General features: G+C 37.4%; 1 protein-coding gene across 1 annotated transcript in view; it reads left to right on the top strand.

Moving 5' to 3' along the window:
- Positions 1 to 25,975, top strand: part of LOC137064277 (uncharacterized) — a 35,496-nt gene that overhangs the window by 5,051 nt on the left and 4,470 nt on the right. The window contains 39 exon segments of the mRNA XM_067435653.1: positions 47 to 302; positions 384 to 626; positions 705 to 881; positions 974 to 1,119; positions 1,420 to 1,510; positions 1,594 to 1,983; positions 2,067 to 2,193; positions 2,283 to 2,401; positions 2,500 to 2,696; positions 3,592 to 3,775; positions 3,988 to 4,153; positions 4,233 to 4,357; positions 4,542 to 4,850; positions 4,934 to 5,137; positions 5,242 to 5,538; positions 5,619 to 5,723; positions 5,840 to 5,935; positions 6,032 to 6,166; positions 19,679 to 19,704; positions 19,864 to 20,065; positions 20,264 to 20,407; positions 20,496 to 20,652; positions 20,745 to 20,772; positions 20,858 to 20,963; positions 21,104 to 21,196; positions 21,299 to 21,362; positions 21,462 to 21,560; positions 21,656 to 21,759; positions 21,886 to 22,024; positions 22,117 to 22,235; positions 22,344 to 22,508; positions 22,510 to 22,755; positions 22,884 to 23,193; positions 24,403 to 24,458; positions 24,559 to 24,764; positions 24,963 to 25,086; positions 25,168 to 25,304; positions 25,390 to 25,645; positions 25,727 to 25,969. Of these exon segments, the coding sequence (XP_067291754.1) occupies positions 47 to 302; positions 384 to 626; positions 705 to 881; positions 974 to 1,119; positions 1,420 to 1,510; positions 1,594 to 1,983; positions 2,067 to 2,193; positions 2,283 to 2,401; positions 2,500 to 2,696; positions 3,592 to 3,775; positions 3,988 to 4,153; positions 4,233 to 4,357; positions 4,542 to 4,850; positions 4,934 to 5,137; positions 5,242 to 5,538; positions 5,619 to 5,723; positions 5,840 to 5,935; positions 6,032 to 6,166; positions 19,679 to 19,704; positions 19,864 to 20,065; positions 20,264 to 20,407; positions 20,496 to 20,652; positions 20,745 to 20,772; positions 20,858 to 20,963; positions 21,104 to 21,196; positions 21,299 to 21,362; positions 21,462 to 21,560; positions 21,656 to 21,759; positions 21,886 to 22,024; positions 22,117 to 22,235; positions 22,344 to 22,508; positions 22,510 to 22,755; positions 22,884 to 23,193; positions 24,403 to 24,458; positions 24,559 to 24,764; positions 24,963 to 25,086; positions 25,168 to 25,304; positions 25,390 to 25,645; positions 25,727 to 25,969 (6,391 nt within the window).

Below are 25,975 nucleotides of genomic sequence, written 5' to 3'. Positions count from 1 at the left end.
CTCCAAGTTACATTTGACAATTTAAGACTTTCTTTAATCTCTACAGAGATGCTTTGTTGGTGATCCAGTGGAATGTACGTGCCTTCATGGGTGTCAAGAATTGGCCCTGGATGAAGCTCTACTTCAAGATCAAGCCTCTGCTGAAAAGTGCAGAGTCCGAAAAAGAAATGGCCAACATGAAGGAAGAATTTGTGAAATTGAAGGAGGCGTATGCCAAATCTGAAGCCCGCAGAAAGGAGCTTGAGGAAAAGATGGTTTCTCTTCTCCAAGAGAAGAATGACCTGCAGCTTTCAGTGCAGTCTGTAAGTTCTCATGGAACTACAAATCGGCACTTTTCACATCAGAAAACAAAGGTTTTCATTTAGTTTGTTTCATGTTGATAGGAGCAAGATAATCTTTGTGATGCTGAGGAGAGATGTGAGGGTCTGATCAAGAGCAAGATCCAGCTTGAGGCCAAAGTCAAAGAAATTACTGAGAGACTGGAGGATGAAGATGAAATGAATGCTGAGCTGACTGCAAAGAAACGAAAGCTGGAGGATGAATGTTCTGAGCTCAAGAAGGACATTGATGATCTTGAGCTCACTCTGGCCAAAGTGGAGAAAGAGAAACATGCCACTGAGAATAAGGTCAGTTTTCAACACTGAACCTGTTTGTGATGAAAGATTTCATTAAGAGTCTGCTGATACAATGACACATTTCTACAGGTTAAAAACCTGACAGAAGAGATGGCCGCTTTGGATGAGATCATCGCTAAGCTGACCAAGGAGAAGAAAGCTCTTCAGGAAGCCCATCAGCAAACGCTGGATGACCTCCAGAGTGAGGAAGACAAAGTCAACACACTCACCAAAGCCAAAGCCAAGCTGGAGCAACAAGTGGATGATGTAAGAGCCAGAAAACACAACACTAGAATTAAAATGAGAAGTGTTTTTAGTTAATTGCATAAATCATTTTATATATTTTTTATATAACTTAGCTTGAAGGTTCTCTGGAACAAGAAAAGAAAATTCGTATGGATCTTGAGAGAGCCAAAAGAAAGCTTGAGGGTGACTTGAAGTTGACTCAAGAGAATGTGATGGATTTGGAAAATGATAAGCAACAGACGGATGAGCGGCTAAAGAAGTAATATATATTATATTTAATCTAATATGAAATTTAATTTAATATTAAAAATATATTTGGTAACACTTTACAATAAGGCTCCATTTGACTTTAGTTAACTACATAATTTAACATGTAAACACTAATAATGAAAATACTAAGCATTTATTAAATTATTAAAAATCAAATGTAGTATTGTCAATACTATTGAAATTGTTAAATGGGACTGAGCTGACACAAGCTTACAGCGAAAAGTTTAATAAATACTGAAACAAATGATTGTTCATTGTTAATGTTGTCTTATGAATTATCTAATGGCAGAAAAGACTTTGAAATAAGCCAGCTCAATAGCAAGATTGAAGACGGACAAGCTTTGGATTCCCAACTCCAGAAAAAACTGAAAGAGTTGCAGGTAAACTGTATGTCTAGATAAGATGAATACAGTTGGATAGTTAGGAAACTTAAACTTAATGTTGAATGTATGCACATTACCAGGCCAGAATTGAAGAGCTTGAGGAAGAACTGGAGGCTGAGAGAGCTGCCCGTGCTAAAGTTGAGAAACAGAGAGCTGATCTGTCCAGAGAACTGGAGGAGATCAGTGAGAGGTTGGAGGAGGCTGGTGGAGCCACTGCTGCCCAGATTGAGATGAACAAGAAACGTGAAGCTGAGTTCCAGAAAGTGCGCAGAGACCTTGAAGAGGCCACTCTGCAACATGAGGCCACTGCAGCTACACTGAGGAAGAAACATGCAGACAGTGTGGCTGATCTGGGAGAGCAGATTGACAACCTCCAGAGAGTGAAGCAGAAGCTGGAGAAAGAGAAGAGTGAAATCAGACTGGAACTGGACGATGTGGTCTCCAACATGGAGCAACTTGCAAAGGCAAAGGTGAGTGAAATGAATGTTGAGTCTATAACGTATGTGTTGTCAGTCACAGAAAGCAATCAACTATGATATAATTTATCCTCTAGACCAACCTGGAGAAAATGTGCAGAACTCTGGAAGACCAGATGAGTGAGTACAGAACCAAGGCTGAGGAAGGTCAGCGCACAATCAATGATTTCACCATGCAGAAAGCCAAGCTGCAAACTGAAAATGGTAAGATTAAAAAAAAAAATCCTTATGGTACCTACTGTACGATAATGATAATAAGAACAAATTCATTATCTTTTAATATTTAATTTTAGGTGAACTTGCCAGACAGTTTGAGGAGAAAGACTCCCTGGTGTCTCAGTTGACCAGAGGCAAGCAGTCCAACACTCAGCAAATTGAAGACCTCAAGAGACAACTTGAAGAAGAAATCAAGGTTTTCAAAATATCCTAATCTAAAATGTTTGCTAAAGACAAAAATTCACTGTTGTAATAAACAACTGGCCGCATTTGCTTGTTTTTGTTTGTCTTTAGGCTAAGAATGCCCTAGCTCATGCAGTTCAGTCTGCTCGTCATGATGCTGATCTCCTGAGGGAGCAATATGAGGAGGAGCAGGAAGCCAAGGCTGAGCTGCAGCGTGGTATGTCCAAGGCAAACTCTGAAGTGGCTCAGTGGAGAACCAAGTATGAAACTGATGCCATCCAGAGGACTGAAGAGCTGGAGGAAGCAAAGTATGAAAATATTGCATTTAATTATTGACTAAATATTTCAAAGTTTGGTCATTAGTGATGACACTTTTCTACAGCAAGCTATAGAAGAAGATTACTGTGTGTCACACTCACAACAAGAAGCGCAACAGGGGGCGTGGCATCACAGGTTTAAAAGCAGTTTACCGTTGAACTGCGGGAATTTCTTGCGTTGAAATAGCGGTAAAAAAAAAATCCATAACATCCCAGCCCTAGTACCGTGATATGTTGCCAACTGTGCAATAAGTCATCCAAGCCTTACATTACCAAATGCAATGCAAAGCTTCCGATGCAGTGGTGTACTGTAGAGCAATGGAGATGTGTTATCTGGAGTGACCAATCATGCTTCTCTGTCAGACAATTCAATGCACGAGTCTGGGTTTGGCGGTTGCCAAGAGAATGGGGTTTGTCTGAGTTTGGTGGATTACAATGTGGTGTTATGGTGGATTATAATGTTGGGGATGCCATTGGCATGTTCCAACATGACTGCGCACCAGTGCAAAAAGCGTTGGTCCATAAAACACTGATAAGCGAGTTTGGTGTGGAGGAACTTGACTGACCTACACAGAGTCCTGACCTCAACCCGATAAACACCTTTGGGATGAATTAGAGTGGAGACTGAGAGCCAGGCATTGTCCAACATCAGTGCCTGACATCACAAATGCGCTTCTAGAAGAATAGTCAAAAATTCCCATGAACACACTCATACACCTTGTGGAAAACGTTTCCAGAAGAGTTGAAGTTGTTATAGCTGCAATGGGTGGGCCAACTCCATATTTAAAACCTACGGATTAAGAATGGGATGGCATTAAAGTTCATGTGCATGTAAAGGCAGGCATCCCAAAACATTTATCAATAAAGTGTATTTTGACTATTACAGGAAGAAACTGACTCAGCGTTTACAAGATGCAGAAGAAGCTGTGGAAGCTGTTAATGCTAAATGCGCCTCTCTGGAGAAGACCAAGCACAGGCTGCAGAATGAGATTGAAGACCTCATGGTGGATGTGGAGAGATCCAATGCTGCTGCTGCTGCTCTGGACAAGAAGCAAAGAAACTTTGATAAAGTAAGGAAACTAAGTATTTTGTCATTAGCTGGGAAAATTAGCCATGTTAAATTTTACCATGTAAAATAAAAAATGTTCAATGTTAAATTGATAGTAAATGCAAATTTCTAACTATGTATAGAGTCTAGTACTTTAGGGTAAATTATTTACTAAAAAAACTACTTGACCAAAAATGGCACTGCTCTCATTAGCCATTTTTTAAATTTAACCAGGTTCTGTCTGAGTGGAAGCAGAAGTATGAGGAGTCCCAAACTGAACTGGAAAGTGCCCAAAAAGAAGCTAGATCTCTGAGCACTGAACTCTTTAAGCTGAAAAACTCATATGAGGAGTCATTGGACCACTTGGAGACCATGAAGAGGGAGAACAAGAATCTCCAAGGTAAGAGTGATTAAACAACTCCAAACAAGTGTGTTAATTGTTTGTATTTGTGAGCTCACAAGTTATTTCTATTACACAGAGGAAATTTCTGACCTCACTGAGCAACTTGGTGAGAGTGGAAAGAATATTCATGAGCTGGAGAAAGTTCGAAAACAACTGGAGCAGGAGAAACAAGAGATACAAACAGCTCTGGAAGAGGCTGAGGTAAAAGACGAACAACTATTTCCCCAAAAAGTCTTATTAATTTGACAACTCTTAGATTTAAATCAAGCTATTGTTTAAGGCTATCGATCATTCCAGATTATTTTTAAGGGAAGTCACGTCCCACACAGGGCTAAACAAAGCTTTAAATCTCAATAATAACAAACACCCATTTTACTTTTCATAGGGTTCCCTTGAACACGAGGAAGGCAAGATACTTAGAGCTCAGCTGGAGTTCAATCAGGTCAAAGCTGATATTGAACGTAAGCTGACAGAGAAAGATGAAGAGATGGAGCAGGCCAAGAGGAACCAGCAGAGAATGGTGGATACCCTGCAGAGCTCACTGGAGTCAGAGACTCGCAGCAGGAATGAAGCTCTCAGGCTGAAGAAGAAGATGGAGGGAGACCTCAATGAGATGGAGATTCAGCTCAGCCAGGCTAACAGGCAGGCATCAGAAGCCCAGAAGCAACTCAAGGGTCTTCATGGACATCTCAAAGTATGACGAATCTTCAAATCAAGATTTTATGAAATCCAACATAGTTCTTCAGTCTTTTCATTTGTAAAACTTGTACTTTACAGGATGCCCAACTGCAACTAGATGATGCTCTTCGTAGTAATGATGATCTCAAAGAGAACATCGCCATTGTGGAGAGACGCAACAATCTGCTCCAGGCTGAACTGGATGAGCTGAGATCCCTGGTGGAACAAACTGAGAGAGGAAGGAAACTGGCTGAGCAGGAACTGCTGGATGTCAGTGAGAGAGTTCAGCTCCTGCATTCTCAGGTATGACACATCTGCATTAGACAAGCACAAGTAAAACCCTTAAACTCTCTCTCAGTACACAACTAGAGACTACATACATGAATGCCAATATTGTCCATGTTCAGAACACCAGCCTGCTGAATCAGAAGAAGAAGCTGGAGGGAGATAATACTCATCTTCAGAGTGAGGTTGAGGAGGCAGTGCAGGAGTGCAGGAATGCTGAGGAAAAAGCCAAGAAGGCCATCACTGATGCTGCCATGATGGCAGAGGAGCTGAAGAAGGAGCAGGACACCAGTGCTCATCTGGAGCGCATGAAGAAGAACATGGAGCAGACCATCAAGGACCTGCAGCACCGTCTGGATGAAGCTGAGCAGATCGCCTTGAAGGGAGGCAAGAAGCAGGTCCAGAAACTGGAAGCCAGGGTAAGTTGCTGATGTTTTTAGAAACTATTTAGTGAGAGAACTTTTTAAATTTTATACTAAATTTTTTAAACATCTTTTAGGTTAGAGAGCTAGAAAGTGAGGTGGAGATAGAACAGAGAAAGGCCACTGACTCCGTCAAGGGGATTCGTAAATATGAGAGACGCATCAAGGAGCTCACCTACCAGGTAGGAAAAAAATTGCCTATGAAAAATGTTGCACCTCCTTGAGTTGATCATGTTGTTTGTTGAAAATACATAAAGTGCAGTATGTAAATGTATATAACGTATATTTCTTTGCAAAGACTGAGGAAGACCGAAAGAATCTGGCTCGCCTTCAGGATCTGGTGGACAAACTCCAGCTGAAGGTCAAATCCTACAAGAGAGCTTCTGAGGTGGCGGTGAGTAATTTCTCCCATTGGTGCCATCTTATTATATGACTTCTCTAGTAATTGTATCTTTTGATTTTCACAAATGCTGTTCTGTGTAATCTTTAGGAAGAACAATCCAATTCCAATCTGGGCAAGTTCCATAAGCTGCAGCATGAGCTGGATGAGGCAGAGGAGAGGGCTGATATTGCTGAATCTCAGGTCAACAAACTGAGAGCCAAGAGCCGTGATACAGGATCCAAGGTAAGAGCAGGCACTTAAAACAAGTGATTTTGGTCACAAAAATAAAAACCTCAGAAAAGCTACAAATAAAGTGTCACAGTTAAGTTGACCTTAGGGCTGTCATTAAAGATTATTTTGTTAATTGAGTATCTGTTGATTATTTTGACGTTTAATCAAGTAATCTGGTATTTTTTATGGTAATAAAAATAGACCTAAGGTGAACAATATCTTACAAAAAACCTCAATACATATAATAACAATATGGCAATAATAATTGATTTAAAAAAAAGTACAAAAAGCATGTAATCATATGGTTTTATTGAAAAACACTGCTAAAATACCTAATGTAATATACATAATATTGACAATGTCCATTATGTATTATAACAAAACCTGCAGAGGGCACCAACAGCCTAGTGATTGTTAACTTTACAAACAACATTTTCCTTTTTTTAATCAATTCCTCCTTTTATGCTCCCGTCACATGGCCGCGAGACGAGACCGGTGTGCCACGCAGCTGGCACTTGTGAACCTTAATCACCGGCCCGCTCTCGCGGTCCCTCGCCCCGCTGCCTGTCACACCACACTGGCCAAACAACATTTCATTCAAATGTCCACTTAATATTTAATATTGGGCCACATCTTTATGATAGAAATGCTACAGCCACTGTAATTTCTTGAACAAGAACATGTGAAAACATGCTAACAGAGTGTGGGTTTAAACTTTTTTTTAAAAATCGTAATGTAAATTAGTATATTTAGAAAGATATTGATGTATTATCCTGTGTTTGTGTAGGTTTATAAATTATTTACCTGATTTAATCTGGCGCAAATTGTATTCCCAAATTATTGTAATAAGCAACACAAACATAGCAAATGCAGAAATGAAGTTTGAGATGCGCTCCACACTTGTAAGTGATAACAGAGTAACACGAAATGCTATGAAACACAAAGTGCATCAGATTTATATGCATTACCAAATGCACATTATTGGAAACACGATACTAAAGAGTTTGTGTGGAGCAGCATTTACTGTGAATGGGGCCACTCTGAGACACACGTCTCATGGAAGAGCACATATAGGCTATTAAACCCACAGCGATAAAATTGTGTAATAATGTGGTTCATTGAAACGGGTAAATTGCAATCAAGTTTTTATTTTTATTTTTTTATATAGTACTCAAATTTAATTGAGGAATTGTGACAGCCCTAGTCGACTTAATAGGTCAACTCTAGGTCTGCACTTTTTAGTGACTTTTTAGTGAAAAATTAACAAATACACTTGATGAAATGCATTTTGCTATTTAACAAGTGTGGCTATTAAAAACAAAAACATCCATGTTGATTAGCTGTGTAGAGTTTAAGCCATTTTGAACTGGATCAGCTTACCTTTAACATTTTTTCCCCTTATTCTCTTTAACAGAAGGGGGCTGATGAAGAGTGAAAATATTAAGATGGATCTCTCTAAACATTGATTGCCATGACAATCTCTTCTGTAGTTCTGTAGAATAAACCAGACATGAAAATGAATACCTTATCCTTTTGTCTTTTTTTTAACAATGTAAACACTGCAATGTCCCAACATGATCCTGAACACAACAGTAAACCAGTTGCCTAAATGTACTTTATGTGCCACAGACAAGGCTAAAATCTTCTTAAACTGTCCTTTGAAGTATGGTCAGCCATTCAAAGATACATGATATTTACCAATTTTACCAAACTACTGCAAACCACATATATGCAGATTTAGTTGAAAGCTACTGCCCATTTTACTGTATGTTTTGACACAGCTCATCCTCAGGGAATAAAATTCCCTAAGCCATTATAATTTAAAGTGCACATGGATCTCTTATAATGCCTCCATCAAAGTCATTAAATTAGATTTATTCAGTTTTGAAAGAGCAGTATAATTGTATGGAACAATTTTGAGTACTACATACAGTACTATATCTCTATAGTAAATGTGAATTATGATTTGGATTATAGTCGATATAAATTATTTATGTGAACAGCCATCATCGTTAGACTAAGAATTTACAGTTCAGCTAAATTTAGAAGAACTCTTTCTTATCAATTGTGTTGGAATTACATTAGTTATATATTAGTTCTAAATACATTTTCTATTAGAAATACATTAGAAATATATTAGTTCTAAACCTAAAGTAACCTTGTCAATGCTGTGAATGTGAGAGCTGCAATAGTCGGTCACCACCACTTGAGGGAACCACCCCTATTAAATCTCATATGAAGCATACATTTCTAAGTGCAAGTTTATATATATATACACAATGTACACAGTCTGGTATTGCTCAGGAAAGAAACACTGCTACACTTTACACTAGGGTTCAATTTAATCAAATTTGTTAATGCATTAAGTACCATGAACAATTTTTTTTTGTGCTATATTTAAAAAAATAAAAAAATATTGAAATGTTTGAAATTAACATTAACCTATATTTCTATGCTGTAAAACCATAATTTGCTCGTTTTAAGTTTATGTTACCTAATGCATACACAAATGTATAAATTAACTGAACCGTATTGTAACTGTAACAAATTAGAAAACACTGTGAAAGTAAAGTGTTTCCTATTATAGTACCACTTTATAGTCAGTTATGAGTTTTTAATTAATAAAGAACTAAACATGACTATACCTTTATAAATTATTTATTTCATTTGTATGTGTGTTGTATTGTGTTTGTGCTATTGCTTGTAATTTTTACTGACAGTTGACTTTTAACAATATTTCAAATTATAGTTATGCTGATGCTGGTGTCACAGCCTTTTTTATTAAGGTTATGGGTTAAAAACAATAACTAGTTCTTTAAAAAAAAAAGAAAGAAAGACTACTTTTTGTGGTGGGGCCAAAAATTTGAAGCCAAAAGAAAAAACCCTTAGGCTGTGAGTCCACCGAAGCGTTTTTAGAACGGCATGAGCGTAACGAGGCGCTGAGCGAGTATTTAGGCCAAGAGTTGAAGAATGTTCAACTTTGAGTAAAAAGCAGAGCTCATCACTGTCACTTTTCACCCAGCCATCCAATAAGAGTGGAGGAGGGGCGGGACAAATACAACACAGACCAATCGCCACATTCTGCATGTACAGCGTCAGCAGATGAACAAACATAATTACGGAACAAAATAATTTAACCCTTTAATGCATGAATAAAGAAAAAAACTATCTAGATTTTTTTAAGATTATTTTTATTACTTTAATATGATGCTAAAATTGAAATCCATTTTCATTTTTACAAAATTTAGCTTTATTTGATTTATTTAACTGTCCACGTATGTAGACACCATTCAACTAAGGCGCAAAATGGGACAAAGCCACAGATGACAATATGGACATTGTGTTTTTTATTCTGGAATGTTAAGCTATACAGGGAGCGCAGAATTATTAGGCAAGTTGTATTTTTGTGGATTCATTTTATTATTGAACAACAACCATGTTCTCAATGAACACAAAAAACTAATTAATATCAAAGCTGAATATTTTTGGAAGTTTTAGTTTTAGCTATTTTAGGGGGATATCCGTGTGTGCAGGTGACTATTACTGTGCATAATTATTAGGCAACTTAACAAAAAACAAATTTATACCCATTTCAATTATTTATTTTTACCAGTGAAACCAATATAACATCTCAACATTCACAAATATACATTTCTGACATTCAAAAACCAAACAAAAACAAATCAGTGACCAATATAGCCACCTTTCTTTGCAAGGCCATCCATGGATTCTGTCAGTGTTTTGATCTGTTCACCATCAACATTGCGTGCAGCAGCAACCACAGCCTCCCAGACACTGTTCAGAGAGGTGTACTGTTTTCCCTCCTTGTAAATCGCACATTTGATGATGGACCACAGGTTCTCAATGGGGTTCAGATCAGGTGAACAAGGAGGCCATATCATTAGATTTTCTTCTTTTATACCCTTTCTTGCCAGCCACGCTGTGGAGTACTTGGACGCGTGTGATGGAGCATTGTCCTGCATGAAAATCATGTTTTTCTTGAAGGATGCAGACTTCTTCCTGTACCACTGCTTGAAGAAGGTGTCTTCCAGAAACTGGCAGTAGGACTGGGAGTTGAGCTTGACTCCATCCTCAACCCGAAAAGGCCCCACAAGCTCATCTTTGATGATACCAGCCCAAACCAGTACTCCACCTCCACCTCCACCTCGCTGGCGTCTGAGTCGGACTGGAGCTCTCTGCCCTTTACCAATCCAGCCACGGGCCCATCCATCTGGCCCATCAAGACTCACTCTCATTTCATCAGTCCATAAAACCTTAGAAAAATCAGTCTTGAGATATTTCTTGGCCCAGTCTTGACGTTTCAGCTTGTGTGTCTTGTTCAGTGGTGGTCGACTTTCTGCCTTTCTTACCTTGGCCATGTCTCTGAGTATTGCACACCTTGTGCTTTTGGGCACTTCAGTGATGTTGCAGCTCTGAAATATGGCCAAACTGGTGGCAAGTGGCATCTTGGCAGCTGCACGCTTGACTTTTCTCAGTTCACGGGCAGTTATTTTGCGCCTTGGTTTTTCCACACGCTTCTTACGACCCTGTTGACTATTTTGAATGAAACGCTTGATTGTTCGATGATCACGCTTCAGAAGCTTGGCTATTTTAAGACTGTTGTATCCCTCTGCAATATATCTCACTATTTTTGACTTTTCTGAGCCTGTCAAGTCCTTCTTTTGACCCATTTTGCCAAAGGAAAGGAAGTTGCCTAATAATTATGCACACCTGATATAGGGTGTTGATGTCATTAGACCACACCCCTTCTCATTACAGAGATGAACATCACCTAATATGCTTAATTGGTAGTAGGCTTTCCAGCCTATACAGCTTGGAGTAAGACAACATGCATAACGATCCACGATATTTTGATGTGGTCAAAATACTCATTTGCCTAATAATTCTGCACTCCCTGTATATGTATATATATATATATATATATATATATATATATATATATATATATATATATATATATATATCAGCCCAGTTGTTAAAAACAAATTATATATAATATAATAACCATAAAACACATTATAGTAATTATATTGGTAGGTACATATATGTGGAAACCTAGAGCTGGGCTTTGCTGGCTAATACTCGTCATCACTGCGCTTACTGTCCCTTCCACTGTCCTCTGGGATATTCCCTATTATTCTGGACTGAGTGCTTGACCTGTGCTGTCCTTGTACCCTTACGAAACAAAAATATATTGCAATATACTAGAATTTATATTGCAATACATTAGAAAATATATTTCAATGTATCAGAAACTTCCTCATATATTTGAAAATATATAGCAATATATGGATGGACAACCTATTGCTATATATTGATTCATATATTAAAATACATTGATATACAAACAAAACTGAATTATTTCATGTATGTTTATTGAAACAAAGTATTTTTTGTGAGTTAAGCAAGCTCCTGCATATGTTTACAGAGGTTGATTAACAATAGCCCAAATCAGATGGTGCATGACATTCAATATATTTTCTATATTTAGAAAATATTTCTATTAGGGCCGGGACTTTAACGCGTTAATTAAGATTAATTAATTACGTGACTTTAACGCGTTAATTACGTGACTTTAACGCGTTAATTAATTACGCAAAAAAAAAAATTTTTTTTACCACACTTATTTTTGCACCGCGGAACGTTTTTCAATGAATGAGTTTCGACAGACCAATTATACTGGAACACCAACTAGGGCTCCGGAGTCACGACAACAACGAACCATGTGAACATGAACGAAGCTATGGAACGAAGAAGCTGATGAGACTGCTTTGCATGGCCCCGTGGATGGGAAATTTTGTTTTAAAAACGAAAGAATGGAAGCGTCGTCAAGAGCATGGTTGTGTGCAAGCTATACAACAAGGAATTCGCGTATCACCGCAGCACATTGAGCCTCAAATATCACAAAAATGCTTTTGCTAAACTGGCAAACATGCACTGGTCTGCTGGACTGAAATAAATAAACAATATTTTGTTGATTAAGCTTATGTATTCAGTCATTATTCAATGGTATACTAAAAATACATGTGAAAAATTACTTCTCATTGTTCTCAGGTCAAATATTTATATGCAATTAAAATGCGATTAATTAATTACAAAGCCTCTAATTAATTAGATTATTTTGTTTAATCGAGTCGCGGCCCTAATTTCTATATTATATTTTAATCTGTTATATTTTAAAATATATGACAGACAGTGTACATTAGATTATTTCATATTTACCATGTATACAATATATATGATAATTATATACTATGTAATATAAATCAATATATTTAAGACATATGTTCCCATATAAATCTGATTATATTATCCAGTACATTGAGGTATATTATCTCATATAATTTTACATATATATACAATGACTTCCAATATATAATTTCATATATTGTAGGATATATTTCAATATACATAGCAATATATTGAATAGTATAATGATATGTATTTATTCAATATATGAAAACGGCAATAATTGCAGTATTTTCCCATATATTGCAATATATAACTTGCATATATAATATATTATTATATAATATATCATATGATATATTACCATGTAAATTTCACAATATATGGAGACACATGAAATATATTGTCAACTAATATATTGAGAAATATATTGTCAACTAATATATTGAGAAATATATTTTTGTTGCGTAAGGGTACCTGTGCAAAATGCTAATCTGTCTCAGTATGTATGTGTAAGGTTGCCATTTAATGCCGTAATATGTCATTTTTAATGGTTATTGTTTTGATATATTTGTTTAATGTCTCTTTTATAAGACAAATCATAACATCTTTGCAAAAATAGAACAGATATACTGGCAGGTTACATAAATCAGACTTTATGCCTTTAAGTCCACATACGTAGACAGTTATTTTTTGGTGCATTAAAACTACATTTTACTCTAAATTTTAGTTTATAAAATACTAACATATTCATCATACACATTTTTTTTTCCTCAATTGACCACCTTGTATAAAAGTTTTTCACAGATATGCCTGAGGCATTTGGCACATGGCTATCTGTGAAAATCTTGGATTAATCATGTCATCAAGCAATTACTATTTGGAATACAAGACAGTAGCTAGCCACTTTTACAATACTGCTGTCAATCTGCTGACACTGCCCTCAAGTGGTTTGGAGAAAATAACCATGACAAATGACCTTAAATGAACTGTTCCCAAATGTGGACACCATGCATGAAAGGGTTAAAACAAGAGCCAGAGAAAAAATACTTTACATTGTATCTGCATTTTATATTGAATCAATACAGAAACAATCAGTAAAAAAATGATACTACGGATCATAACAAGCAAAGAGTCTCAACTGAAGAAAAAAAAAAACTTGGTGCTGCAAAAATGCTCCCAAGCTCACAGCAAGGCGTTTTCAGCTGGATAAAAACGCTTTTGGTGGTCACATGGTCTTAGCGTTGAGCCCTGTGTTGGCGATACATGTTGCATTGTGAGTATTACATCACGTCACATCTCTTACTAGTAGTGGACACGAAGACGTGAAAAATGGTGGACAGAGAGACCTACAACCTGCACCATTAAGTGTTAAACACCATTTCCCAGGGTCTACAGTTAAAAAAGCAAACAAAAATTACAATAAATATCATATTGGCACCCAAGTATCATGATAGTATTGAATTGGAGATGGGTGTATCACCCTAGCCCTATCATTTTATAGTGGGCTTTCATGTTATAGTCAGCAACTGTCCCATGGGAAACTAAATATAAATGAAATGATGACGTAATAATTAAATGGTGAATGATTTAAAGTTTTAAAATTCAGGCTCAGGTGAAGTGAAGGAATGTCTTTAAACGAGTTGAATAGGGAACAAGAAATCTCACACAGAACAAAATAAAATTATTAGAAATTTAAAAAAAGATAAATGTGTTGAGACAGAACATATTTGATCAATCTTACTGGTTAAATAGAATACATCTAATTTAATGAAATTAATATTCCTAAAAATATGTTTAAAAAAAGTTCTAAACTTTTTAAGTTGTTCATACGTAAAACTGTGAGTTAAAAGCATGTACATCCTTGTTTGTTAGTGCTCATGCAAACGTACGTACTCTAGACCAACTCTCATGAGACAACGTTACACATACAACCTGAAGATCTAAATGATTTAAAACATTTTTATGTGTGATGAACACTTTAGATTAGGGGATGCAGAAAGTGCTGTAAATGATTTGCATACATATAAATGTAATTTGTAATAGGTAAGGAAGATCTACAAACGATAGTAAACACATTTACAAGTAATAAATAATTTACACTAGATTAGATGAAATTTTGCATTTCTTACTCATCACACACCTGATTTAAATCATCAGCTTATTAGAAGAGACTGCAAGCCTTATGCTGCGTCCTAATTCGCCTACTTATACTACGTCCTAAAAGTATGTACTCTTTTTGTGAAGAAAATTAACATACTTTTGAGTGTGTAGCAGAAGAGTATGCAAGCTTCGGGACTACTTTGTCATCTTTAACGGACTCAGTCACTTAGTCACATGCATTCAGTCACCGTTTAACTGCCCTGTCAATCATCATCAGTTCGTCACAGTTCAAATCCTCCACATTCAGTTTCATTTCCCACCGTATCGGAGAGAAATGTAGCCGCACGTTGATATGCCATGTGTGGGTCTTTAATGCAGAGACTCCTCTCATGTGATTGCAGTTTAAATGATGCATTTAAAAGTTAATGGCCAAACGTGTCAAACTTCACAATGCAGCTGCAGGTGAAATATAATTCATCAGGTTAAATACTGATAATTGGTTACTCAAACGCCTTTATCTAAACCTCTCTACCTAACCGTCGGACTCGCACGCCCGTCATATTTGTAGTTTTTTAACATGTTTTATCCGCGTTTGTAGTTCTAATCAAATCCTCGTCCAACTCGTAATGGGTTGTGGGAAATATCAGCCTTTAAGAGTGCGAATTCGGACCGGAAATAGTAAACCATTCGGATATCTTTGGAATACTCTTTTCAGCACACTATGATTTGGGACATACTAATTCTATTTTCGAATACTATTTAGTATGGATAGTATCCGAATTGGGACGCAGAGTTGGGTTTGTCTGACGAGTGAGACTTGCAAAATGTGCACTGGTGGGGGGTCCTCAGGACAGCTTTGAGAACCACTGGATCATTAGAGCATGCAGAAAGCTTTGTATATGATGTATTCATGCGTTTACAGATCATCTTATAACAGGTGTTGAACACTGGTGGTAAAGACAGCTGACTTTTCTGCATACCTGCAAACTGACAAATGGTGAAAAAGGTGACTTGTATCCGAATTTAATACTTTTAGCGGGATCTGGGGACATTGCCTCCCAGTAGAAATTCTTAGTGTTTTAAACATGTAAACAAAACATTTTGGTGAACTCTGACAAGAAAAGGTAGGCCTGAAAGGTAAAATTTGCTTCAAGTAAAAAACATTTACACTATAGCACTGGGGATTGTCATAAATTTCACAATTTGATTTGATATTGATAAACTTCAGGCCTACCAGGTAGAGTACGCTGAATCATTCAGTACAAAACACCACGCTAAGTGTTGCTTTTCTTCTGGAACTATATCCGTCGATTAAATCATTGGTGAAATAGAACAAAAATAGTAGTTTGAGTCTAAAATGTAAGTAACTTCAAAATTAATTGCACAATTCATGATTACAATGTATTTGCAATTGTGATAATGTTCAGCAAAACAGCTGATTGTTTTTAGTTTACTAACAGTTTAATATTTATGAAATATGATATTTACATATTTTTCTGTCAATTACAAGAAAGAAAAAGCACTGCATTACCTTCATCTGTGGATGTGTTGGATCTTCTCCTGCAGGGAGCACAGTATTTGTGTGGCTGAGTGGGAATAGAAAAACAAGGGTCAAGAGAGGGAGGGAAAAAGAAACATTTGCACAGCAGAGGTCAAAAGTCACACCAATTTGCCTTAAGGAAGCATAATGTATTCTAGTGGAGAACAATCAGATAGATAGATAGATAGATAGATAGATAGATAGATAGATAGATAGATAGATAGATAGATAGATAGATAGATAGATAGATAGATAGATAGATAGATAGATAGATAGATAGATAGATAGATAGATAGATAGATAGATAGATAGATAGATAGATAGATAGATAGATAGATAGATAGATAGATAGATAGATAGATAGATAGATAGAACGATAGATAGATAGAACGATAGATAGATAGAACGATAGATAGAACGATAGATAGATAGATAGAACGATAGATAGATAGATAGATAGAACGATAGATAGATAGATAGATAGATAGATAGATAGATAGATAGATAGCTAGATAGATAGATAGATAGATAGATAGATATACCTGTGTTCTCTGTCTCCATCATACAGCTGGCTCGAACGAGGGATAACGATGAAATGGCAAGCAACTCAATCAAAGGAGCAGAAGCATCATGTGACGTCCAGTGGACACTTGTCCAAGTAAATCAAACAAACAGACCCCCCCAGTCTCCATTAATAGCCCGCTCAGTGGTCATGAAATACAATGGGTCAAGTCATTGACCTTTTTGTGAGCTGAGACGACAAAGGGCCTAAACAGCTGAGAATGAACCACCTCCGTCTCAGGGAAGAGTGTGGATTGGAATGTTCCACCTCGTCATGACAAGAGACGGAACGGGCAGCTAAAGGAAGAGAGACAGGGTGTGAAGGTTCTCCAGATCTCCTGTTAATCCAGAGTGTGAAGGCCTCAATGCGGCACTCGTGCTAACCACTAAAATAAAAGTGCAAACTCAAAACCTTGTAAAAACATCTGCTTGACCCAACACTCTGCGTTACTAATCAGAAACGATCACTGACCCCTCAAGGTCATAGTGATGAATGGGTCTAACTGGCTTTATGATGTTAAGACCTTTAAGACTTGTTAATAAGAAAAACAAACAGGTAGAATGAACTTATACATCCCTATTGGCATACAAATATTTATTGATTATTAGGATGTGTTATAGGACGATGTCTGATTGATACGCAAAGTTGTTTGCCACATTTTTTTGTACAATAGAAACAGCAGGAAACCGCAGTTTTTGCAGGTTAAGAACGATTACCTTTAGCTGCAAGACATAAAACCAAAATCAAGAAATGGCTCAGTGTGATTTAATTATTCTTACACACAAGCAGCTCATTATGCACCAGTGTTTGTATTTGCATCAGTGTTATTAAAAAATTAAAAAACTTATATATATTTATTATTTTGTTTTTATTCAGTAATTTGTACTCTTATTTAGTAATATTATTATTATTTTATAGCCATATGATTTATCATTAAAAAGAATTGCCTACAGCCCAACAAACAAGCAAAGTTAATTCTTTTATCGTATTTTAAATCAATATTTTTGGATCGCAATTAGATTTTTTTTTACCTAAATCATGCAGCCCTGTTTTCGTCAACTTATTAATTTTAGTTTCACTTGTTAAGCCGGGTGCACACTGTGCGATTTTGGCCACGATTTGGCTGTCTGAGACAAATTTAGCAAATCCTAAAAGATTCCTCAGATCCTAGGGTAAAATCTGACGTCTTTGGTCGTTAGTTTGACATGTTCACCGGCAGCCGATTAATGAGCGCTGCGATCAAATTTTACCTCAGACGAAATTCTGGCAGTGTCAGAAGATTTGCCACACAATCCTGCAGTGTGACTTCTCCTACGACGAAAGTCAAATATCTCCGTTTTTCAAGACAAACTATGACCAAAACGAGAGCTAGAGATTTCTTCGTAGCCAGCATTTCAGTCCCGTGTGTAATGCAGCTCACCATCACCGAACGCGTCCGGGTGAGTTTTCTTGCGCGCGTCCGTTTCCGATCTTACAGTGTGACATGGCGATCATGTTCGTACAGTCTGGCAAGGGACATTCACAAAGGATTTTGAAAAATCGCACAGTGTGCAGGACCCATTAATGGTTAAATCTTTATATATTGTCTAGCACATTTTATCATTAGTGGGTTTGCAAGTCAGTCAGGAAACCTTGTGGATACTAAAATTAAAACAAAAAATGGTTTAAAACAACACTTAGCTGTGACCTTCAAAGCCTAGCATGACCACTGGGTCAAGTGAACACCATAGAAGCATGCTATGAATTTGGTATTTAAGGACCCAGACACAACTGACTAAAACAACAGTGTGTACATAATTCACAAGTATGCATGTTCTAACATCATTACTTCGATACTGACGATGTTAAAAGGGTCACATGTGAATCTTAATCCTTACATTAAAAGAGACCAAGGTTCCTAATAAAAGATGCAGCACTTGCAAAAATTCACACCAGAACATGTGCAGTACTGAGAACAGCTGCTGCAAACTCTCACACCACAGAGACCCGTATATACAGTACAGCTGTCTGAGGCCCTCATCAGTGACTGTAAAGAAGTGGTGAAAAATGCAGTATGGTTATCTTTGTCTCAAGGATATAGGAAAAACAATGAGATGTCAACAAGAAGAGCAAGAGTTCCAGCGGTACAATCCGTGACAATTGAGCAGTAGATCTCCACGACCTTGCCTCACAGCACAGAAGACCAACTGTTAGCTGTCCATCACCTCGATCTATAGACAGACCGGAATTATTTGTCACATCTTCTTTTAAGCCTCCACTGAGCTAATATGACTCAAGCCATGATATATTGTAACGTCTACAATGTGTGCAAAAATTAAACCTCATCTCTCACAAAAAGTGTGACAAAAGAACATTTGGTATTGAGCCGACAGAGGTAGGCCTACTTTAGATAAATGGAATTGATTAAGGTATTATACAAGATAATAACGTCCCTAAGTAGTAACAGGTGACCTCTTGAACAAACTTTCAAATCTGTCACTGCATTAAGCTCTAATATAAATCGGATGCAATGCATATGTCAGCTCTTTGTCTTTCTGAGGGGGAAAAAACAATGGTGAGGCTGAGCAAGACAATAAGAATTCTTGTAGCATACCATGACAGAATCACGTTTCTCAGATGTCATTGACAAAGGGATCCAAAATAGCCAACTGTTGTTCTTGTTGACCTGAGACAACGTTGTAAAAGGATTTCCCGATTAGGATGGTGTTGATGAATCTTTTAAGCAACATGGGTGTTCTTTTGTCCTTCCTCCCAGAAGCCTATTGTTACATCACACCATATATGTCAACTGTCGTGGACATCCTATGTCGTCCAATCGTTTAAAGGTTTATTTAGCGGGACCAGGGTGGGGCATCCACGACAAACCACCATTTCGGGATCAGTGACTCCCTTTAAAAAGGTAGCATCAACTCTGGAGTGACACAACACACAGGACATCCTGAGGTAAGAGCCTCCAAACAGAAAGACCACAAAGATGGATGACATAAACACTTTTACCAAAGCTGACACAATAAGATAAATCCATTACAAGTTTACATGTAGGGTAGGTCTGATCAGTAACGATCATCAGTGATCTTAAATGCTAATGACTCTTTTGTTTTGTCCTTAGCGTAACACCAGCTCTGCAGTTTTAGGGTACAGTTTTGGCAAACACAAGGTGAGAAGTGTCTATAGATCTGAAATGCATTTGATTATCATTTATGTAACTATGATGCAGTTGTGAGTGCTTTAGTGCAGTTTTTGTCAATGCAGGACATTTTTTTATTTATGAGGCTATATACTTCTAGATTTCAGAATGGGTGACGCCGTAATGGCAGAGTTTGGGGCTGCCGCATGCTTCCTGCGGAAGTCAGACAAGGAGCGTCTGGAGGCCCAAACTCGCCCCTTCGACATGAAGAAAGAATGCTTTGTGCCCGACCCTGAGGTTGAGTACGTTAAAGGCACCATCACCAGTAGAGACGGTGACAAAGTCACTGTTGACACTGAATTTGGAAAGGTAAGGATGCCTTGGTTATCAGGTAGCTTTTCCAAGGCAAACAACACTTCAGAAAAAGTTGATAAATATGTAATATAACATATAAAAGTAGCAATGTAGAATACAAAATTCTTTAGATTTGCGTCAAAAAACGACAAGAGGGTTAAGATATAACCATCAATCATTTAAAGACACTAATTCATTTTCTCTGTTCAACAGACTCTGACTTTCAAGGACGCTGATGTTCACCCTCAGAACCCGCCAAAGTTTGATAAAATTGAGGACATGGCGATGTTCACCTTCCTGCATGAGCCCGCTGTGCTGTTTAACCTCAAAGAGCGTTACGCAGCCTGGATGATCTACGTGAGTGATGAACATTGAGTCTTAATCAATTTACTGCCAGTAAAAATGTGTATAACTGTAGTGAACCTATTCATCTGTCACATTACAGACCTATTCAGGGCTGTTCTGTGTCACTGTCAACCCCTATAAGTGGCTGCCAGTGTACGATCCCTTTGTGGTCAAAGCCTACAGGGGCAAGAAAAGGACTGAAGCTCCTCCTCACATCTTTTCCATCTCTGACAATGCCTACCAGTACATGCTGTCAGGTTAGAATGGTATTTTACATCTATTCAACTAAACAAAAAACTAACAAAAAAATATACATAAAACTTTTTTCTTTGTGAATTTCACCCAACAGACCGAGAGAACCAGTCTGTCCTGATCACGTAAGTAATTTCAGACTTATCTTGGTAAGGTTAAATCAGCTTAATGTGTTTAGATGACAAAAATGTCTATCCTTTAAATCCACAGTGGAGAATCTGGAGCTGGAAAGACTGTGAACACCAAGAGAGTCATCCAGTATTTTGCCAGCATTGCGGCTGTATCTGGGAAAAAGGATGCAGCTTCTGAAAAGAAGGTAAATATAGCCACAAAACTACTTGTACTGAAATATGATTATAAATTGATTTCAAATCAATTTTTGTATAAAATGTTTTTGTAGGTAGCCTGCATGTATTGTAGATTTTGAGATTATGGGATGATATTGTTTGTTTATAGGGTACTCTGGAGGATCAAATCATCCAGTGTAATCCTGCCCTCGAGTCCTTTGGCAATGCCAAGACCATCAGAAATGACAACTCCTCCAGATTCGTAAGCCTTCCCTTATAATGGAGAATGTATTGTGTCCAAATAGTGTATACTAAATATAATTAACATTAATATTTATATTATTTTATTCTTCTAACCAAACAGGGTAAATTCATCCGAATTCACTTTGGTGTGAGTGGAAAATTGTCTTCTGCAGATATTGAGACTTGTGAGTATGCTTTATTTTATTCTGACTATGATTGGACAACTATAATGCATACATATGCATTTAACCGCAATCATTTTTTATGAATGTTTCATTATTAAGATCTGCTGGAGAAGTCTCGTGTGACTTTCCAGCTCAAGGCTGAGAGAGACTACCACATCTTCTACCAGATCCTGTCTCAGAAGAAACCAGAACTGCTTGGTTAGTTATGATGTGCTAGAATTAGATGTACAATTTTAAACGCATACCAAATGTGTTTACATGGTGTATCTAACTGTAATGCCCAATCTTTACAGAAATGCTGCTCATCACAAACAACCCCTATGACTACTCTTACATCTCCCAAGGAGAAACACAAGTGGCATCTATTGATGATTCTGAAGAGCTAATTGCCACTGATGTGAGTGACATTTCTATATCGCAAAGAAAATATACATATATTTGAACGACTGAAAAGTATCACTAAATGTACATGAAAAAGTAGACTTAGCTCTTATTGCGTTGTCATGCTATTTTCAAACTACAGGAAGCCTTCGATGTGCTGGGCTTCACTACAGATGAAAAGAATGGCATCTACAAGCTGACTGGTGCCATCATGCATTTCGGTAACATGAAGTTCAAGCAAAAGCAAAGAGAGGAGCAGGCTGAGTCTGATGGGACTGAAGGCAAGTGATGTTAATTATTACCACACTGCCATTGGTGACTTTTTGACAAATGCTTCTAAATAAAATAAAAAAACGTTTCCCCCCCTCACAAGATGCTGACAAAGTCGCATATCTGATGGGCCTGAACTCTGCTGATCTCCTCAAGGGTTTGTGCCACCCAAGAGTCAAAGTAGGAAATGAGTGGGTCACCAAGGGACAGAGTGTCCAGCAGGTGAAGAAACTTTGTATCATGAAAAATTTATAGCTTTGAAATTATGTTACAGAATTTAAAAATGCAATATTTTAAATCCATTTTTATGTACGTTCAATCTTTTATCAGGTGTACTACTCTATTGGTGCTCTGGCAAAGTCAGTGTACGAGAAGATGTTCCTCTGGATGGTTGTGAGAATCAACCAATCCCTGGACACCAAACAGCCTCGCCAGTACTTCATTGGTGTGCTGGACATTGCTGGATTTGAGATCTTTGATGTAAGCTGAAATTATTCTTAATCGGGAACAAATCCAACAAGCAGTGCAACCTGTTTGACCATTGTAATTATACAGTTTATTCCTCCTGCAGTTCAACACCTTTGAGCAGCTGTGCATCAACTTCACTAATGAGAAGTTGCAGCAGTTCTTCAACCACCACATGTTTGTGCTGGAGCAAGAGGAATACAAGAAGGAGGGCATTGAGTGGGAATTTATTGATTTCGGCATGGACTTGGCGGCTTGTATTGAGCTCATTGAGAAGGTAAGTTATTGTGCAGAATATTAAGAACATTATCATGCGTACTTCCTTTAAATACTGCTGCATTTTGTGTTCTCTCTGTTTTGCATATTAGTTACACTGTTTTTTACATTATATTTTGTTCTCTGCAGCCCATGGGTATCATGTCCATCCTTGAAGAGGAGTGCATGTTCCCCAAAGCCAGTGATGCAACATTCAAAGCTAAGCTGTATGACAACCATTTGGGGAAAAATCCTACTTTCCAGAAGCCTAGGATTGTCAAGGGTAGACCAGAGGCCCATTTTGCCCTGGTTCACTACGCTGGCACTGTTGACTACAACATTTCAAACTGGCTGGTGAAGAACAAGGACCCTCTCAATGAGACTGTGGTCGGACTGTTCCAAAAGTCTACCGTGAAGCTGTTGTCTGTTCTGTTTGCTGGATATTCTGGGGCTGACTCAGGTGAATGATCATCAGTATAGATTAATAATTACAGGGCTCGACATTAACGCTTATCCACTTGTCCGGGACAAGTGGTTTATTTGAAGTGAAAGAATTTTACTTGCCCGACGGACAAGCTAATTAAATCGTCAATAACAAAAATAAGTAGGGAAACACTAAGATACAAGAATGATTTTGCATTCATTTAGTGTAAGTGGCGATTGATAGTGGATAATAATATATAATGTAGGCTAGTATAATGAACTGACGGTAACAAGGTTGCGCTTATGACGCTCACGCAGCCTCTCAAGGAAAAATAAAAACAATGATTTGAAAACAATGTGTGCCTCTCACGCAGAAAACCCTGTTAACATACTGTGGTGAAAATTTCGAAAAGTGAAGTTTTTTCATATCATAAGCAATGCAGCAGTTAACAATGAATTACCATTAGTCACTTAAATTTTTGATTTAGCAATATTGACTGTTTTTGCTCTATTTCAGCCGGGAAAATAGCTCCAAACAAAGATCATTGCAGAACTAAAACGCATCTCGCAGCACAGCATCTTAATGAATGATTCAGTGTTGAATGAATCGTTTGAATCAAAGGTCCAGTGACCTGTTCTTAAACGACTGACTCATTCTTGAATGAATCAGCCGTGTAAACGAATCGACTCAATGACTCATTTACTAAGATTTGTCACCTCCTGGCGGTTAAGTTTCATGTTTAAACATTCTTTTCAACATTTCTTATTTGTATACAAACAATATTTTTTTTTTAAATCTCATAACATTTCTTTAATGCAGTTTACATTTTTCAGTGTCAATTATTTAATTGGATTAGTAACAAACAACCCTATATTGTCTTATTCTAATTTAATTTATTGATAAAATGTAAGAAAATAAAAGGAAAGCTGAAGCACAGCCTAAGATTAGAGAAAAAAATGCCCCTTTTAAAAGGCAAAAATATATAAAATATGCAGATTTAAATATGTCAAAGCTGATTGAACACTGGTGAGAATATTGCTTCAGAATAAATTATATTTACTAAAACTATTTTTAAATAAATAAATCGGACAAGTGAATGACAGATTTACTTGTCAGAAGGACAAGCACCTTAACAGGCTTAATGTCGAGCCCTGCAGTACATATATTGTTTTGGGTCAGAATGATATAAGCTAAAACATTTTCTTTTACATTTCCCACTGGCTTTAGCCAATGACTCCAAGGGAGGTAAAGGAGCTAAAAAGAAGGGTTCTTCTTTCCAAACTGTTTCAGCTCTCCATAGGGTATGGAATATTGCAACAAATTATCAAAAGAAAAATGTTCACTGCAAAATTATACAAAACTGCTTACCTTACAACGTTATGGTTTGTTTTTTAATCACAGGAGAACTTGAACAAACTGATGACCAACTTGAGGTCAACTCACCCTCACTTTGTGCGCTGTCTCATCCCCAACGAGAGTAAGACTCCAGGGGTGATGGAGAATCCTCTGGTCATGCACCAGCTGCGCTGTAACGGTGTGCTGGAGGGCATCAGGATCTGCAGAAAGGGATTCCCCAACAGGATCCAATATGGAGATTTAAAACAACGGTTAGTAGTATGTATGTAGTTGTATGTAGTATGAAACCATATGGGTTTCGTGTCTTGCAAAATAATTTTATTTTATTTGAAGTTATTTGAAGTTGCTTCATTTCAACACTCAGTTTGCAAATTTAAGCATTTGCTAGAAATAAAAATAAATGCTAAAATAATTGTTAATGTTTTTTGTTTTTTTTTGTTTTTTTGTAGATACCGCATCCTAAATCCTGCTGCTATCCCAGAGGGACAGTTCATTGATAACAAAAAGGGTGCAGAAAAACTTCTGGGCTCTCTGGACATCGATCACAACCAGTACAAGTTAGGACATACTAAGGTATTTTTATATTAACATTAACTTTTTCCAAAGTCACTTTTCCATTGTCATCCTTTCTGATGCAAAATTCTTTCCTTACAGGTCTTTTTTAAGGCTGGTCTTCTGGGTACTCTTGAAGAGATGCGAGATGACCGTCTTGCACTTATTATAACTGGAATTCAGGCCAGGGCTCGTGGTTTTCTATCAAGAGTTGAGTTCCAGAAAATTGTGGAAAGAAGGTTAGATTTTAGCTCTTCAATCTTAACATTTTCTCGAACTTACATTTAAAATGCAAGAATGAACATTCTAATTTAATCTCTACAGAGATTCTTTGTTGGTGATCCAGTGGAATGTACGTGCTTTCATGGGTGTCAAGAATTGGCCCTGGATGAAGCTCTACTTCAAGATCAAGCCTCTGCTGAAAAGTGCGGAGACTGAAAAAGAGATGGCCAACATGAAGGAAGAATTCACCAAGTTGAAGGAGGCTTATGCCAAATCTGAAGCCCGCAGAAAGGAGCTTGAAGAAAAGATGGTTTCTCTTCTCCAGGAGAAGAACGATCTGCAACTTTCAGTGCAGTCTGTAAGTACATGTATAAATAAAACTGCTTTCCACAAGTCAAAAATAAGTATTATTCATACATTATTTTCTTTACTCTGATAGGAGCAAGATAATCTTATAGATGCTGAGGAGAGATGTGAGGGTCTGATCAAGAGCAAGATCCAGCTTGAGGCCAAAGCTAAAGAGCTGACTGAGAGACTGGAGGATGAAGAGGAGATGAATGCAGAGTTGGTCGCAAAGAAACGAAAGCTGGAGGATGAATGTTCTGAGCTTAAGAAGGACATTGATGATCTTGAGCTCACACTGGCCAAAGTGGAGAAAGAGAAACATGCCACTGAGAATAAGGTTGGC

This window comes from Pseudorasbora parva, chromosome 24, assembly GCF_024679245.1.
Source record: "Pseudorasbora parva isolate DD20220531a chromosome 24, ASM2467924v1, whole genome shotgun sequence".
Lineage (NCBI taxonomy): Eukaryota > Metazoa > Chordata > Actinopteri > Cypriniformes > Gobionidae > Pseudorasbora > Pseudorasbora parva.
Note: the sequence above shows the minus strand (reverse complement) of the source record. Positions and strands in the feature narration are given on the sequence as shown.